At 41.2% G+C, this 16,366-nt stretch overlaps 2 protein-coding genes across 2 annotated transcripts; both read left to right on the plus strand.

Moving 5' to 3' along the window:
• Positions 1 to 9,105: 9,105 nt before the first annotated feature.
• LOC122651068 (polyol transporter 5-like) lies at positions 9,106 to 10,723 on the plus strand. The gene is made up of 2 exons (XM_043844403.1): positions 9,106 to 9,247; positions 9,390 to 10,723. Exons 1-2 carry the CDS (start codon positions 9,106 to 9,108, stop codon positions 10,721 to 10,723), a joined length of 1,476 nt encoding a protein of 491 aa, XP_043700338.1.
• Positions 10,724 to 12,893: 2,170 nt separating this feature from the next.
• On the plus strand, positions 12,894 to 14,911 carry LOC122651624 (polyol transporter 5-like). Its single transcript, XM_043845090.1, has 2 exons — positions 12,894 to 13,079; positions 13,602 to 14,911. Exons 1-2 carry the CDS (start codon positions 12,938 to 12,940, stop codon positions 14,909 to 14,911), a joined length of 1,452 nt encoding a protein of 483 aa, XP_043701025.1. The 5' UTR covers positions 12,894 to 12,937.
• The last annotated feature ends 1,455 nt before the right edge of the window (positions 14,912 to 16,366 follow it).

Consider the following 16,366-nt stretch of genomic DNA (forward strand, 5'->3'; position numbering starts at 1 on the left):
TCCCATTAATAAACAGGATGATTCTAGGTTCTGCTTTTGGAACCAATTAAATATCGGGACAGGTTTCCCCACAGTTCCAGCACTAGAAGACTGACTAGGAAAAGGCTGGAAGTGGAACTGCTAGGACTTGTTTAAAAGGCACAAATAAGGTAAGTTATAAGGATTTTGGTGATTTGGGATGTTGATGTTGATGTTGATTTGGATATGGAAGATGAGTATGTGAATGATTTTGGATATTGATTTGGTGTTGGTGGTTTGGAAGTGGGGAATTTTGGATTTACATGTTTGCTTAGGGATTGGGATTTCCTCTCTAAGTATTCTTTTTTTTTTTTGATACGAAAAGAAAATATATTAGAAGGCAAAAGGAAAGTACATAGCTTAAGGAACTTTACCTGTGCATAGAGTGTGCGGTGTTAAAGTTAAGTGATAGATACCTATTCTAGAAAAGTTCATGGAGTGGTCAAGTAAATCACAATAAACACCTATCGAAATCCAAGGGATGGGGATGCAGAAAGGAGGTTTAAGCAAACCATAAAGACTTTGATTAGTAGTCCAAATGCTCCGCAATTGGACAGATTCCTCATTTGCCATCTGCCACCCCTTGGAAAGACCATAGAGATCTGCCTCTAGACGATTAGTGGTTCGTAAGCAACCTGCATCTATTAGCATACGATGTCCATCTATCAAAAGGTAAACAACCCACTGAGCTAATTTAGATGCTGGTTTAAAAATTCCTACGATTAGTAAACCAGGTAAGTGGGGATTACAGTTAGTAGGTGACAAATTGTAGATGGGGAGGTGATGTGTGCGCTCAGTGGTATGGTCAGGTAATGGGTGTATACGAGGGGGATGAATATTCAAGTCCTAAAGCCATCTATTAATATTGTGAATGACCGATATGGGATCGGCCTTGGCAGCACAGAGTAAAATTTTGTTTCTTACATCCCAAATTAAATAAACAGTAATTAAAAAAACAGAAAAGAGCCACATAGCAGATTGTTTATCCGAGGCAAACTTGCCCCGGAGAGAGACACAGAGGTCCAGCAAGGAGGGTGTAGAAAGGTACTCAGTCCTTAATCCAAGAGGGCCAGCAGCCCAAATATGCTTAACCAAATCACATGAAAAGAAGAGGTGCCAGATTGATTCATCGGATGAACCATAGAATACACAAGTAGGGTCGACTGAAATCCATTTCGAGAGAAAAGCCTGTGTAGGAATTCCTGCATGTAAAACACGCCAAAAGAAGATTTTAAATCTAGGATGAATAGTAAGCTTCCAAAAGAACTTCCACCATCGACTGTACAAAGGCCTAGATGAGCTATTGGTATCTAGAAGATGCTTGGCCACAAGCTGTGTGGAGAAGGTCCCTGCTGTGTTGAGGGTACACCTCCATACATCATCATGTTGAGAAATAGGGATCTGCTCAATGAGTGAGATAGAGTCAAAATCAAAGCATGAAATGAGCTTACGTCTATCCCAATTACCATTAGTATGCAGATCAGAAACTAAGTGGAAATCATTCGAGAACATAAAAGTGGGGGGTATGAACTTACCATTCGTGGAAGGAAACCACGGATCATACCTGCAGGAAGTGGCTTTCCCATTTCCAATCTGTCTAGACACCATCCGTTTGAGAAAAGGAAGTGTATGTGTAATACTATTCCAGGTCCAAGATCCTCTGCGAGCCAAAGTCTTAGGGTGAAAAATGGATAATTTTGGGAAGTATTTAGCTCGCAGGACCCTAGACCATGGAGTAGAAGTCTCAGTCATGAGTCTCCATCCCAGCTTGGTTATGAGGGCCTGATTATGGTGTAGAGCTTTACATAGTCCAAGGCCCCCTTCAACAGTGGGTCGACAGATTTTATCACTGCTTATAAGGTGATAAGTCTTCTTATTTGGGCCTGAGTTGGCCCAGAAATTCAGTGAAATGGAATCCAAAGACCTACAAATTCTATCAGGGAACAGAAAACAAGACATAAGGTAAGAGGGTACAGTAGCCAACACCGATTGAATCAAGATTTTTCTACCCACAAAGGATAGATGGTTTGCTTTCCAAAGTCCTAACTTAGATTTAACCCTATTAACAATATGGCCAAGGGTTTTTGTTTTAGCTCTTGAAGGGAAGAGCATTGTACCAAGATAGGTAGAAGTTTGGGGCATAATCTTAAAGTGTAAAAGATTACACAGTTCAATCTTGGAGAGTGCATCAACATTCTTGCTAAAATGCACCTCACTCTTTTGGAGATTGATCTCTTGACCAATTAGGTCAGAGAAAAGGTCCAAAATGGCCTTGATAGTTAGAAAATCTTCTATGACTGCCCTGCAGAAAATCAGAGTATCATCTGAATTTCGGGAGCCCCCTGTGCCACCTTGATTCCATGAAAAAGGTTAAGCTCCCTATAAGTGTTGAGGAGACGAGAGAGACCTTCCATAGTGAAGAGGAACAAATAGGGACTCAGAGGACAGCCCTGCCTAAGACCCTGTTAGGTTTAAGGTAACCAAAGGCTCCACCAACAATTTTGAAGGTGAAGGAAGTAGAGGAAACTAAGGACTACACAAAAGTGGTCCATTCAGGGCTAAAGCCAAGGAATTGGGTCAGTTTAGTTAAGAGGGACCACTCGACCTTGTCATAGGCTTTAGATATGTCAATCTTAATTGCAGCATAGCCAGTCTTACCTCTTACCTTTTTAGATGGTTCATATAGAAAAAAGTTTCATGTGCTAAGATGATATTATCCGTGATTTGTCGGATAGGAATGAAAGCAAATTGAAAGAGTGATATAAACTGGGGTAAGAGGGGATGCAACCTGTTAGCAATGAGCTTGGCAAGAATCTTATAGGACACATTACACAGGCTAATTGGACGAAAATCAACTGGTCGAGAAGCATTCTCCTTTTTGAGAATCTTGCATAACAAAGTATGATTACAACTAGGAGGTAGTTTTCTTTAAGTATTTTGTTTGTAATTTGTATGATTATTAATTTTTTTTTTTGGTAAGAAATTTATATGATTATGAATGACTATTCGAGTGTTTGTATGCTTAGGAATTGATATTTTTTATTACTTGTATGATTAGAAATATATATATATATATATATATATATTTGTCTATTTGTATGCGTTGGATATTGTACCGTAAGAGGCAGAGTTAGTGTGAACTGTGAAGTCAGACGGGGAGAAATCTAAGTTGAGTCATACTCTAAGTTAGTCATTGTTCTGTATTTAGTTAATCTTTATTTATAATTAGACTCTTAGTAGGTTTCTACTCTTGGTAGACTTCCTAAATATAATATATATTGTGGGACAAAAGCACGATAGAGAAAATTCTGAATCCTATCATGGCCTAATATCCTCCCTTTTTCTCCTATTAATTGTCTCTCTATCTCTCTCTTTCTCTTTTAGTTCTCTTCTTCTTCTCTCAGGTTCTGATTGTCGAGATCAAGCTTTGATAAAATATAAAGGGGCTTTGTTACAGTATGCTTCTGTGACTTGAGCAAATCTGTTGAACCAACTTGTAAGTTGCTTGTTTGTTTAATAGTGAGATTTCAAAATGTTGCGTTATATTTTTCCAGTGCTGGATATTTCTCCTTTTTCTGATTGGTTTAGTCGAAAGCTGACTCGATCACCGACTAGAAAACTATCAAACCTTGAAATGATTCAGGAAAGAGCCATGTTTAATATTGGCACAACCTCTACCTTTTGTTACTACTGATGGAGCTTATTTATCAGTTAATAACTACTCATATGTTGCCTGGTTGATTAGAAATCATAAGGATTCTTTTCTCTAAAATGGTGTCATGTGTAGACACTGAATTTTGGCACATCGGAAATCATACTGACAGTGATGATCGACTAGAGTCTTGTTGAATCTCAGTCTCAAAATTTACAGGGTTTCTTTTAGGAAAATGATCGAAATGTCCCACCATTAATTTAATTGCCAAATCTTCCTTAGATTTGTCACAGACTTTCTACACCAGTGTGTTTCATCATTAGAAATTATGTCCTAAAAAATGGTACGAAAACGATTTGATTTAGTCATCACTTTATTTAATTCACTGTTAACCAGTTAAAGTGTTGGGGATTAGCTCCTTTTCAACGACACCTGCAACGTGAATATCGGACTTGCTGATTAAAAGATATCATTGTCTGAAGTTTATGGCAAAAAGATTATATTTTGGGTAATCTTGGGGGTGCTATTACATTTTTACCCTAATTGGACACCTCATCAATTTCTCTCTCTTCCAGATTCAGCTCTTCTCCAGGGTGCTCAGCACCCAAGGAGTGCCCAAGGGGCATCCAAGGGTTGGGTTATGCTGCACACATCTTAATGCACACCTAGGGATGTGTGCGGCACAGCCCAATGGCTGGATACCCCTTGGGTGTGCTGAGCTCCCTGGAGAAGAGCTCAATCCCTCTCTTCCCCTACTTTATCCTTAATTATAGTCATGCCACCCATTAATTATCATAACCATTCCTCTCCTACTCCACTTACTACCCAACACTTCTTATTTATTGCTATCAAACCTCTCCCATCTCCCACTCTTTATTACTACCAAATCTCATCCCATTCCCCTTCTTTATTACTATTAAACCCCATTTGGATCCTCTCCAATGAACATCTCGTCCATTGAGTACCCAATTAGACATCCAGTGGTTGGATTGTCGTGGACACATCTCGTCGTGCTGTGCGTGTTGACTTGGCATGCGCTAGGATGTGTGCGTGGCAGCCCAATCATTGGATGCCTCATTGGGCACTCATTGGGCGATCCCCTAATTGAAGAGGATCCGATACTCCCCATCTCACCCTCCCCTTTCTTAAATACCCAAAAACCATTGCTTTTTCCCATCCTACCCCCAACCCTCCACTTTGCCTATAAATACCCAACCCTCCTTTCCTTACGACCCTCCTCCCTCTTTAGCCTTAGACACCCATAGCACCCTCCCTCCTTAGTTGCCCCCTTTTGGTTTGGAAACCCCAACCACCGAATTCCTCACCCTCTCTCCTTCCTTAGACAAGTGAGGGAAGGACAAGAAAGAAAGAAAGAAGAGGAGGAGAAAGTAGCACCCCCTCTTCTCTTTCACTCTCTCATCTTTCCCAAACCCACTAGATGAAAGCACCCTCTCCTTCTTCTTGCACCTCCTCCTTCCCCCACCCTCTCTTCTTCTTCTACCTCCACCTTTTCCTTCCACTAATCTCCACCAGTGAGCCCCCCATCCTCTCCTCTTCTTTTTACCTTTACTTGTCTAACCGAAAGCACCCACCCATCCCCCTCCTTTGCCATTACCTAACACCCTTCCACTCTCTCTCATTTCCCCTTCTCCATGTGAAACCATACCCTTGGAGCACCATACCCGAGAGCTTGCTCTCTGCCTCTCTCCCTTGCCATCCCACCAAGTAACCACCCCTTGGCTCCTCCTACTTCCAAAAAACCAACCCATCACCTTCTCACTCCCTCCATCCCTCCATAAAAATCCCACACCCGAGACAAAATAACTCTCTCCTTCTTTTATTCTTCCCTAGTAAAACCCCAAACCCAAACCACCACCATCCTCTCCCTCCCTTGCCATCCCTCCATGCGACTCATACTCGAGAGCACTCCTTTATGCCCCTCCCTCTTGTTGTCTTAAGCACATACACACTAAACCCTATACCTGAACACTCCCATTCCTCTCGTTGGCTTTACAATCACACCATTACCTATAGTCCACACACACTGCCTCCCACATAACACCCAATTTGTCTCTCTTTCCCCCCTATTGATACAAGTGAGATAAGGGAAAGAGAGGCAAAGAGATGGATCTTTTTCAATCCAGAAAAATAGAGCCGGACTTCTGCCGGAATTGCCAATATGTCCCCCATTCCTAATGGAACCCTTGTGGAAATCCCCCCCCCCCTTCAGAGTTTATCTTATAATCCTTTTCAGTTTCAGAATCATGTCGAGAGTTGCCTGGGTAATTGAAATATTGCTGATAGGGTTACGCACCTTTGAGTTGGCACGCTTATAGGGTAAATTAGAAGTAAAAGGGTATACACTCTTTCTTTCCATTTTCAATTTTATTCCATTAGTATATGCTAGTATTTATTTAAATTTGTGTTGCATATTACTAATGTTGTAAATGCATGCTTTCATTATATATTTGTTAATCTAATTGTGGATAATTAGTTTCATTTCCGGTATTTTAGAATGTCTATAAATTGCTTATATTTTGATAATAAGTAGATTTTCTTACCAAGTTCAATCATGTTAGTTAATTTAGGTTAGTAATTAGGATTAAAATATTTATTTTAATTAGATTAAGTATGTGCATACTACGTATTATAAACAACAATGTACAACAAGAGTTTGGTCTAGGAAGATCTGTTTCGGCCAGACATTCTGGAGGTGTCTAATATCTTCTCCAAACGTAAATTGACACTTACCCAGCAATCTGAGACAAACCACAACCATTGAATTTAGAGTTAACTTAAAGTCCCCTGTAAAGGAGGGATATTTATGAATCCTAAATCCTGATCTAGGTGGCGTCTTCCTATCACATCACGACATCCCCCGATGTATTGATTTTTAGCCTTTTTACCAACACCATGTTCTATAATTTGGAAGTCCAATTGGGAAAAGGAAGCTAATACTTTGTGGGATGGGGTTTCTCAAGGCCAAGCAAGGAAGTTACAATTGACAACGGTTAGAATTCATAGACATAGACATAGACATAGACAATTATGGATCTTCCAAGACAAAAAGACCTATGAAGCAATGCCATAGTGCATTTTCCACATGCTGCATGTGTCCAAGTTAGGGTTGTGTCTCCAGCAAAGTCAAGTTTGCTGGAGTGTGTATCGAGTCTATTGCTAGGTTCCATTATAGATTTATATTGCACCATATATTAGACATCTGGCCAACTCTGGGGTTTCTTTGAGAGGCAGTGTTTTAAGAACGGGATCGGATCGGCTGGAAATTGGCCGAGATTGATCCCAATTATGGCCGATCTGTACTGAATTTTGAGGATCAAAATATATTCAGATCAATTTTGATCATGATTTTGCTCGGCTGGTTTATGATGATGTGTTTCGATCACACGATGCCAGATTCGAGTTCTTACGAATGATGCATTACACGGTGTGGGGGGGGGGGGGTTTAACTGGGATTTTTCCTAATTTTTTTCTTCCAGAATTGATCTTAAATGTACCCCAAAACTTGCCAAAAAAAAACACTTAAAAAAACTTATTATTTTATCTTTTAAAACATTAATTAATGCTGTAAAGCTTATTGTCCATACGTCAAATATTTATATGAGAAGAAGAACATTGCCCAGTCGCATGGCTCCTGCATCGAATCCAGATCCTCTCCAATAAAGAGTACGCCCAATGAGCATCCAATGGTTGGGCTAGCTAGGCACATTGATTTGGTATGCATCGGGATGTGTGCTAACCAACCTAACCGTTGGATACTTCATTGGGTACTCATTAGACGGTCTCCTCATTGCAAAGGATCTTGATGATCTGACCCCCCTACACCAGCGTAGAGACTAATGAGGAGCACATATAAGAATTTTCATCTTGTACAGGGTGAGATGATTATTTTAGGGGGAACGTGTTTGTACACAAATTGCATGTGACCAGACAACTAATTTTTCTTAATATTTATATTTAATTAATAAAACATGAGTTGGTTCTACAATCATGAATGTATATTACTGTTTTTTTTGTTCTAAACCTTAAAAATCCCTCTTTCTTTTTTTTTTTTTTTGGTAAATTCCGTTTCTCTTTCAAATCATGAATCTATATTACTGGTTTTTTATTGTTCTAAATCTTAAAAATCCGTCCTTTTTTTTTTTTTTTATATTAAATTCCATCTCTCTTTTTTTAAGTTGTATTTTTACTGTCCCTTTCAAACTATGAGGCATTTTCAATTGTTTTTTTCTTTTCTCATTTATACTACCAATAACTCCGATCCGATCTAAACCTGAATCAGCCGGGCATACCGGATTTCCACTCCGTTCCTTAAAACCCTGCTGAGAGGTGAATGAACGGTGGTGATCTATGGTGGATGTTAGGATAGAGCCATTAATCCGTCCTATCTGACTTTTTCATTTTCCTTTTGGATAAAGTAAGTATCATTCCACTCTGACTTTTTCTGTTTTTTTTTTTTTTTTGGATAAAGTGATAAACTATCACTCCTTGTCTGATCCTCTAACGTTGACTGTTCAGGGCTAACAAATACAGTTGATGAAAATGCCCAATTACAGGGATCGCCCCCCGCAATGAAGTGAATGGCATCGATATCTGCCGATACATATCGGTATTGCCATACCGACACAATTTTTGAATTTATGGTATTGGCGGTGATTCAACCAAAAACAAGGAACACGGTTCAAAGTATCAGTATTGAATTAACCAATATGGTATTGTTCGTATTTAATATCGATATCTGAGTGGTGGTATCGATTTGTATTAAGAGCAAAATGGTCTAAAAATAATTTTTACAGAAAAAAATGAGGGCAAAATTGTCCGATAGAGCTCATATCAACTAATTCGTATAAGGATAATAAGGATTAAATGACACTGTGGAAGAAGGAATTTTTATCCTCTCAAGTGCGATGTAATGTCTAATGTATCTTTAACGTGCATCTGACGGTGAACCTCAAAAGGTATATTAGGATACTAAGAGTAGAGCTGCTGTGCGTGACATAACACGCCGCGTGTTGCCAGCACCCCTTACGATTCGCCGTTGCAAATGAGTTGGGATCCGAATTCTCCTCATCCCAATACTCATTCCTTAATAATAAGTGGATCTTCAGTACTCTTTCACACTGTAAAAGAGTGTAATCAATCTCTTTAAACTTCTCAGTCCTCTCTCTCACTCTCTCAAAAGAGTTTCACGCACCCTCAGAGCAACCTGATTTTCCCAAATCGTGATTGCTTTGTTGTACATTGTTTACAGTAACAAAATTGTCGTCTTTGGTTTTAAAGGAACCAAACAAACACCATTACACCACCATTGCTGTTAATGTTATCAACTAAAAAATATCTTCTTTTGGGGAGGTTTTAATAAATTGGTGAGTCTAGAAAGCATGACCCTGGAGATCAGAGGAAATAATATTGGAGAAATGGCTATGGAGGAGAATCGCTGGGAGGCCTTAGAAATTGAAGCCCAACAAGGAACTAAAGCAACTCCTTCTGCCGGTTTCAACAAGTACGTCTTGGCAAGTGCTATGCTGGCTTCGACCAATTCAATTCTCTTGGGTTATGGTGAGTTCGTTCATCTCTTCTGTACATAAGTACCTTTAATTTGGGGAGAGGCGGACGATCTGGGTTTGCCTCCATGAAGAACCTTGGGCATTTCAATTTTTCTAGTAAAAGGTCTTTCGTTGATTAATGAATGTCTTTACAGATATTGGAGTGATGAGTGGAGCAGTGCTGTTCATCAAAGAAAATCTCGATATCACATCAGCCCAAGTCGAAATCTTGGTGGGTTCCTTGAACGTGTGCTCCTTGATCGGTTCTCTGGCCTCGGGCAAGACCTCCGATTTGATTGGCCGGCGATACACCATCATCATTGCAGCTGCAACATTCCTGACCGGTGCCCTTCTCATGGGTTTCGCTCCTTCCTTCTCCTTCTTATTGGCCGGTAGACTCGTCGCCGGAATCGGCGTCGGTTTATCACTAATGATTGCGCCAGTGTACACTGCGGAGCTCTCCCCTGCTACGACCAGAGGATTCCTTACTTCACTCCCGGAGGTCTTCATAAACATCGGAATCTTACTGGGTTACATCTCCAATATCGCTTTCTCTGTCCTCTCAGAAAACATTAACTGGAGGCTAATGCTTGGGGTCGCAGCCGTCCCTGCACTTGGGATTGCTACGGGCATCATGGCGATGCCCGAATCGCCTCGGTGGCTTGTCATGAGAGGGCGAATTGGGGAAGCCAAGCGGGTTCTGATTAGAACATCCAATAGTGAAGAAGAAGCCCTTCTAAGACTTGCAGAGATCGCAAAAGATGCTTCTGCTTCTGAGAATTTGAAAGGGAAAGGTCCGTGGAAGGAGATGTTCTTTAAGCCTTCCAAACCTATTCGCCGAATGCTCATCAACGCGATTGGAATCAACTTCTTCATGCAAGCCTCCGGCAACGATGCCGTCGTTTATTACAGTCCAGAGGTGTTCAGGGCTGCCGGAATTCACAAGAAGAAAGAGTTGGTGGGAGTGACGATTATCATGGGCATCGTTAAGACTTTTTTCGTTCTGGTTTCGGCTCTTTACTTGGACCGGTTCGGGAGGCGGCCGATGTTGTTGTTAGGTTCGATTGGGATGACAGTGTCCCTAGCTGGGCTGGGCCTGGGCTCGAAATTCTTAGAGGGTTCGGTGGAAAAGCCCTTGTGGGCGATAGTGTTGTGCGTGGTGGCAGTCTGTGCTGATGTGTCATTTTTCTCTATTGGGCTTGGGCCCATAACATGGGTCTACTCATCGGAGATATTCCCAACCCGGCTTAGGGCACAAGGGTCAAGCGTGGCGGCCTCAGTGAACCGGGTGGTGAGCGGGGTTGTTTCAATGACCTTTTTGACCATCTCGGAGAAAATAACGTTCGGTGGGACGTTCTTTGTGCTGGCTGGGATTATGGGCATAGGTGTAATTTTCTTCTATGTGTTCTTGCCGGAGACTAAAGGCAAGAGCTTGGAAGAGATTGAGGCCATATTTAAGGATGAGACTCCAGTCCCTCTCCAACACTAGACCCCACCCTCTCCATATTTCACTAATTCTAGCCGTTGATTGGTGGAAATTTCATACTTTAGACTTAAGAGGATGAAAAATAAGCCTTAGATCGAATACCTAACAATACCCCAACTTGTTTTGGAATTGAGAGTGCATCCGCAAACCACATGATTAGGATCCATAGGCTGTGATGTGCATAGGGTTAGTCCTCTAATTTGTTTAAGTTCCATTTCTTGATGAGATTTTTTGTACTGACACCCCTCAAGGTGTCAAATAATTTTGTAATTTTATTTTTTCGTCTTTCTAGAATATAATTTTTTTCAATGAGGGTAATAGTATCATTTTATATATTTACTCGAAAAATATGCATGACAATGAATTTTTTTGATAATAATATAGGACCGAATTTTCCTCCACCCACAGTGAATGGGATCCCATTCAACGCAAGGCAGGATAGGGCGAGAAAGGGTATCAACAGGATATTTTGGGAATATACTAAAACCCTAGGATGGTGGGTGAATTGTCCTCTATGGGTGGAGGAAAACTTTGTTCATAATATAATGATGGGAGAATGTTCTTTGTGCCATAGCGCAGGCTGCGCCCAGGCACATGGGCCTGCCATTTAGGGGGCATGGTGGTCATTGTGCCCATCCCCATGTACCTGGGAGCAGCCTGTGCTGCAGCACAGAGAACAACACCCCTATAATGATATGTCATTTTTAACTTATTTTGAAAACCCTTTTATGTTTCTATCTTAAATGACTTTTGAGAACAAAATGAGGGGTAATTAAAGAAGGTGCCAAATTCTAAATACACCTATAGAGGTGTCATTTAGACACTCCCTTTCTTTCATGACTACATTTGGTTAGATATTCTTATGTCATGTTGAGATACTCTCCGTCATCTTCTCGGCTTCGATTATAGATACAAGATTGATATGTATTAACCATTTAACCCTCTGCTACCATGTTTCTTATAGCTTGTTGGAGATGAAGACCTTCATTTCCTCTGGACGTTTTAAGTTGAAGATGAAGAAAAGGGTAGCATTGTAATTTTATTTGTGATGTTTTAGTGTAAGGGTAAAATAATTTTTTCAAAATTATAACTAACACCACGCTAACACCATCAGCTAGAAAGGGTTTGAGTGTAATAATAAAATATAGAAGTGAAAAATCTATAATTGGGACAAAATACAGGGAAGAGGATGTATTTTTTCCCCTTTTTTTCGTAAAAAATGGAAAAAGTGAAGATTGTTAGGAAGAGAAAACTAAGGAAATAATGATAAAAGGAAAAGACTGAAGGGCTTGGAAGGATCCACATCATAGAATGAACCTAAAGAAGCGAACGAAAGCATTAAACAAAAGAAGAAAGAAGCAAGGGTGCAGGCACAACATGTTTAGTCTTGGCGGTGATTACAATCTGTTTCCTAGGATCAGATTACTCAAGAAGATCAGCAGTCTAGCCCAGTAGCTGTCTCAAATTCTGAATATATCCCTCTCTCAAGCACTTGTATAGAGCTCTCGAGAGAGCTAGCCGCATCTTTTTGCTAAACTCATTTACAGAGTTCAAGGGCGAGGCACCAAATAATAAAATATTTAAGGGGTAACGTGTAATTTATTTTTTTTTAAATTAAATCGAAAAAACCAGAGTCCGCTGCCAAAACCCCTTACGATTCGCCCACGTCTCTTGGTCGCACCACTCGGCCCTTGGCCACAGAGACTCTACAAAGGGGATCGAGTCGGGATCGGCCTTCTCTGGCTCTCTTCCTTATCCGAATTCTCCAAAAAACAATAAATTCTCCTCAATTCCTCGTTCCTTAACAAGTGTATATCACTTTTCATCCCAAATAGAAACAAGTGTATCGCTTTCACACTCACTCACTCACTCACTCACATGCAGTAGGAAGCTTAATCTCTTTACACTTCTCAGTCTCTGTCTCTCACAAAAGAGTTTCTCCAAAGCAACTAAAAAAGAAAAACTAGTAAACAGTTCTGTATCCATCGTCCACATGGCATCACAATGTACAGGGACGCAGGTATCTGACTCAAATCTGTAACTTACACCATTACTGTTGAACACCTCAACTGTTTGGTTAAAGGATCCAAACAAACACCATTACACCATCATTGCTGTTATCAACTCAAATTTCTTCTTTTGGGGAGCTTTTAATAAATTGGTGAGCCTGGAAAGAATGAAAAAACCGTGGAGATCAGAGGAATTAATATTGGAGAAATGGCTATGGAGGAGAATGGCAGAGAGGGCATAGAAATCGAAGCCCAACAAAGAACTACGGCAACTCCTTCGGTTGGTTTCAACAAGTACGTCTTGGCAAGTGCTATGCTGGCTTCCACCAATTCAATTCTCTTGGGTTATGGTGAGGTCATCTGTTCTGTTTCAACTTTAAATTCCCAATTCCCTGGCTATATGTCTTATCATAATCAAGGTTGAATCATGAAATTTTTTTTATCAAGCCCGTGAAAATGAGAAGAAGAAGTACCTTTAATTTGGAGAGGCAGGGCATCTGGGTTGCCTCCATGAACAACCTTGGGCATCGATACCAGCCTACATTTCCTGTCACTGTAAAAACCCTTTTCGCAAGACTTTACAATCAGCGGGGAAAACCCTACTCTTGCACCCATTAACTTTGTCTTTCTTAGCTTCTATCACATCCAAACCACCCTCAAGCCTCTCCTCCACCGCCTTTATTGTATTTTTAGTAATGGTTATGTTAACGGCGACAGCAGAGGCGGTGGTGGTGATGGTGTTAGGTGGTGTTACTATAGATCTATGTACTCGTCTTTTTTTGGGCACCCCAACGTACTATGTTCCCTGCTGGGAAGATTTTTCAATTTTTTCTCATAAAAGATCTTTCTTTGATAAATGAATGTCTTTACAGATATTGGGGTGATGAGTGGAGCAGTGTTGTTCATCAAAGAAAATCTCAATATCACATCAGTCCAAGTCGAAATCTTGGTAGGTTCCTTGAACGTGTGCTCCTTGATCGGTTCTCTGGCATCCGGCAAGACTTCCGATTTGATTGGTCGGCGATACACCATCGTCCTCGCAGCTGCCACATTTCTGGCCGGTGCCATTCTCATGGGTTTCGCTCCTTCCTTCCCATTCTTGTTGGCCGGTAGAGTTGTCGCCGGGATCGGGGTCGGTTTCTCACTAATGATTGCGCCTGTGTACACTGCGGAGCTCTCACCTGCTACGACCAGGGGATTCCTTACTTCCCTCCCGGAGGTCTTCATAAACATCGGAATCTTACTCGGTTACATCTCCAATTACGCTTTCTCTGTCCTCTCAGAAAACATTAACTGGAGGCTAATGCTTGGGGTCGCAGCCGTCCCTGCACTTGGGATTGCCACGGGCGTCATGGTGATGCCCGAGTCGCCTCGGTGGCTTGTCATGCAAGGACAAATTGAGGAAGCTAATCGGGTTCTGATTAGAACATCCAAAAGTGAAGAAGAAGCCCTTATGAGACTTGCAGAGATCACAAAAGATGCTTCTGCTTCTGAGAATTTACGAGGGAAAGGTGCGTGGAAGGAGATGTTCTTTAAGCCTTCCAAACCTATTCGTCGGATGCTCATCGCAGCGATCGGAATCAACTTCTTCATGCAAGCCTCCGGCAACGATGCAGTCGTTTATTACTGTCCAGAGGTGTTCAGGGCTGCCGGAATTCGCAAGAAGAAAGAGTTGGTGGGAGTGACGATCATCATGGGCATCGCTAAGACTTCTTTTGTTCTGATTTCGGCTCTTTACTTGGACCGGTTCGGGAGGCGGCCGATGTTGCTATTAGGTTCGATGGGGATGACAGTATCACTAGCTGGGCTGGGCCTGGGCTCGAAATTCCGGGAGGGTTCGGTGAGGAAGCCCTTGTGGGCGATAGTGTTGTGCGTGGTGGCTGTCTGTGCTGACGTGTCGTTCTTCTCGATTGGGCTTGGGCCTGTAACATGGGTCTACTCGTCCGAAATATTCCCAACCCGGCTTAGGGCACAAGGGTCTAGCATGGCGGTCTCAGTGAACCGGATGATGAGTGGGGTTGTTTCAATGACCTTTTTGACGATCTCGGAGAAAATAACGTTCGGTGGGACGTTCTTCGTGCTGGCTGGGATCATGGGCATAGGTGTAATTTTCTTCTCTGTGTTCTTGCCGGAGACCAAAGGCAAGAGTTTGGAAGAGATGGAGGCCATCTTTCGGGATTAGAACCCTGTCCCTCTCCGACACTAGAACACACCCCCTCCATATTTCACTAATTCTACTCATGGAAATTTCAAACTTTAGACTTAAGGAGGAAGAAATATAAGCCTTGGATTTATACCTAACTTTACCCCAACTTTTTTTGGGAATTGAGAGTTTATACGCAAACCACATGATTAGGATCATAATGTGCATAGGGGGGGGGGTGTTCTTCACATGATTAGGCTCATAATGTGCATAGGGGGGGGGGTGTTCTTCACATGATTAGGCTCATAATGTGCATAGGGGGGGGGGTGTTCTTCACATGATTAGGATCATAATGTGCATAGGGGGGGTGTTCTACCCTCAAAAAAATGTGTATAGGGTTAGTCCTAGAATGATGGTTAAACTTTTGGGATTGGTGTGTGATTGTGATTTGTGTGATTACACTTTTATCCAAAAATAATAATAAAAATGAACAAGCGCTTCTTTTTTTTTCCAGGGAGTTGCTTGCTTGTTCCGGTGATCTACGATTACACTTCGTATTGTAGTAGGGTCGTTGCTTTGATTTATGATGATTGATGATTTTACGAGTTAAATTCCATTCTGCATCGGTCGGGAATTGATCAAATTCCAACTAAACCCTAGAAACTTCGATTGGGGCTGATTCGCCTGATCTGATTCCAGTTTGATGGGAAAAATAGGAGGAAAGGGGTGCGTAACTTTTTCTACCTGTCTTTTTATTTTTTATTTTTTATTTTTATTGTTTCACTCTTGTTTTTTGTTTTGTTTTATTTGTTTGTTTTTTTTTGACCGAGTTTCCTTCTACCCATGGTGAATGGGATCCCATTCACTGTGGGGCGGGAGAGAGCGGGAATAGGTATCGGGAGGGTATTTGGAATATACTAAAACCCAAGGAGGGGTTTGTGAACCCTAGGATGGTGGGTGAACCATCCTCTTAATGGATGTAAAACAAATTAATTTCCATTTTCATCTAGTGAATCTAAGAAATTTTCCCTTTTTTGATCTTTAGGTCAAAGCAAACATCTTAGATGAATAAGTGTATATGGAATTATGGCCTCTCCTTGCTTGGTTTTTAATATGGCTTACAATAAGAAGTAATTATAGTTGGTTTTTAGATAGGAAACTAATTTATTCCATTTATTTACTAACAAAAAATATTTGCTTATTGTATAATCAACTGTAGCGGAGCACATCATAATTGGTTTTAAGCCTAATTTAGCCTAAAATAGTTTGGATTGAGATTGAGGCTCAAGATTTGGGCCTAAGCAGTAAGTTTAGCATATTTATAGTCCAAGGAGAACTGAACCTAATGGTGCAATTCTATGTCATCTAAAGGTGGCAATGAGGCCAAGAATGGTCGTCCTATATATAGGTCCGAGATGTCTGACATGCTCTGGTTTCTCCCGCCAAAGAACGATCCAGATCTTAGGCTAGTCAATCAGATCAGAGAACTGGCTC

This window comes from Telopea speciosissima, chromosome 2, assembly GCF_018873765.1.
Source record: "Telopea speciosissima isolate NSW1024214 ecotype Mountain lineage chromosome 2, Tspe_v1, whole genome shotgun sequence".
NCBI classification, from domain to species: Eukaryota; Viridiplantae; Streptophyta; class Magnoliopsida; order Proteales; family Proteaceae; genus Telopea; species Telopea speciosissima.

Coding starts and splice junctions, on each gene's coding strand:
- LOC122651068 (XM_043844403.1), top strand. CDS start 9,106: ATGGCTATGGAGGAGAATCGCTGGGAGGCCTTAGAAATTGAAGCCCAA. Junction 9,248..9,389: donor TTCAATTCTCTTGGGTTATG/GTGAGTTCGTTC, acceptor ATGTCTTTACAG/ATATTGGAGTGATGAGTGGA.
- LOC122651624 (XM_043845090.1), top strand. CDS start 12,938: ATGGCTATGGAGGAGAATGGCAGAGAGGGCATAGAAATCGAAGCCCAA. Junction 13,080..13,601: donor TTCAATTCTCTTGGGTTATG/GTGAGGTCATCT, acceptor ATGTCTTTACAG/ATATTGGGGTGATGAGTGGA.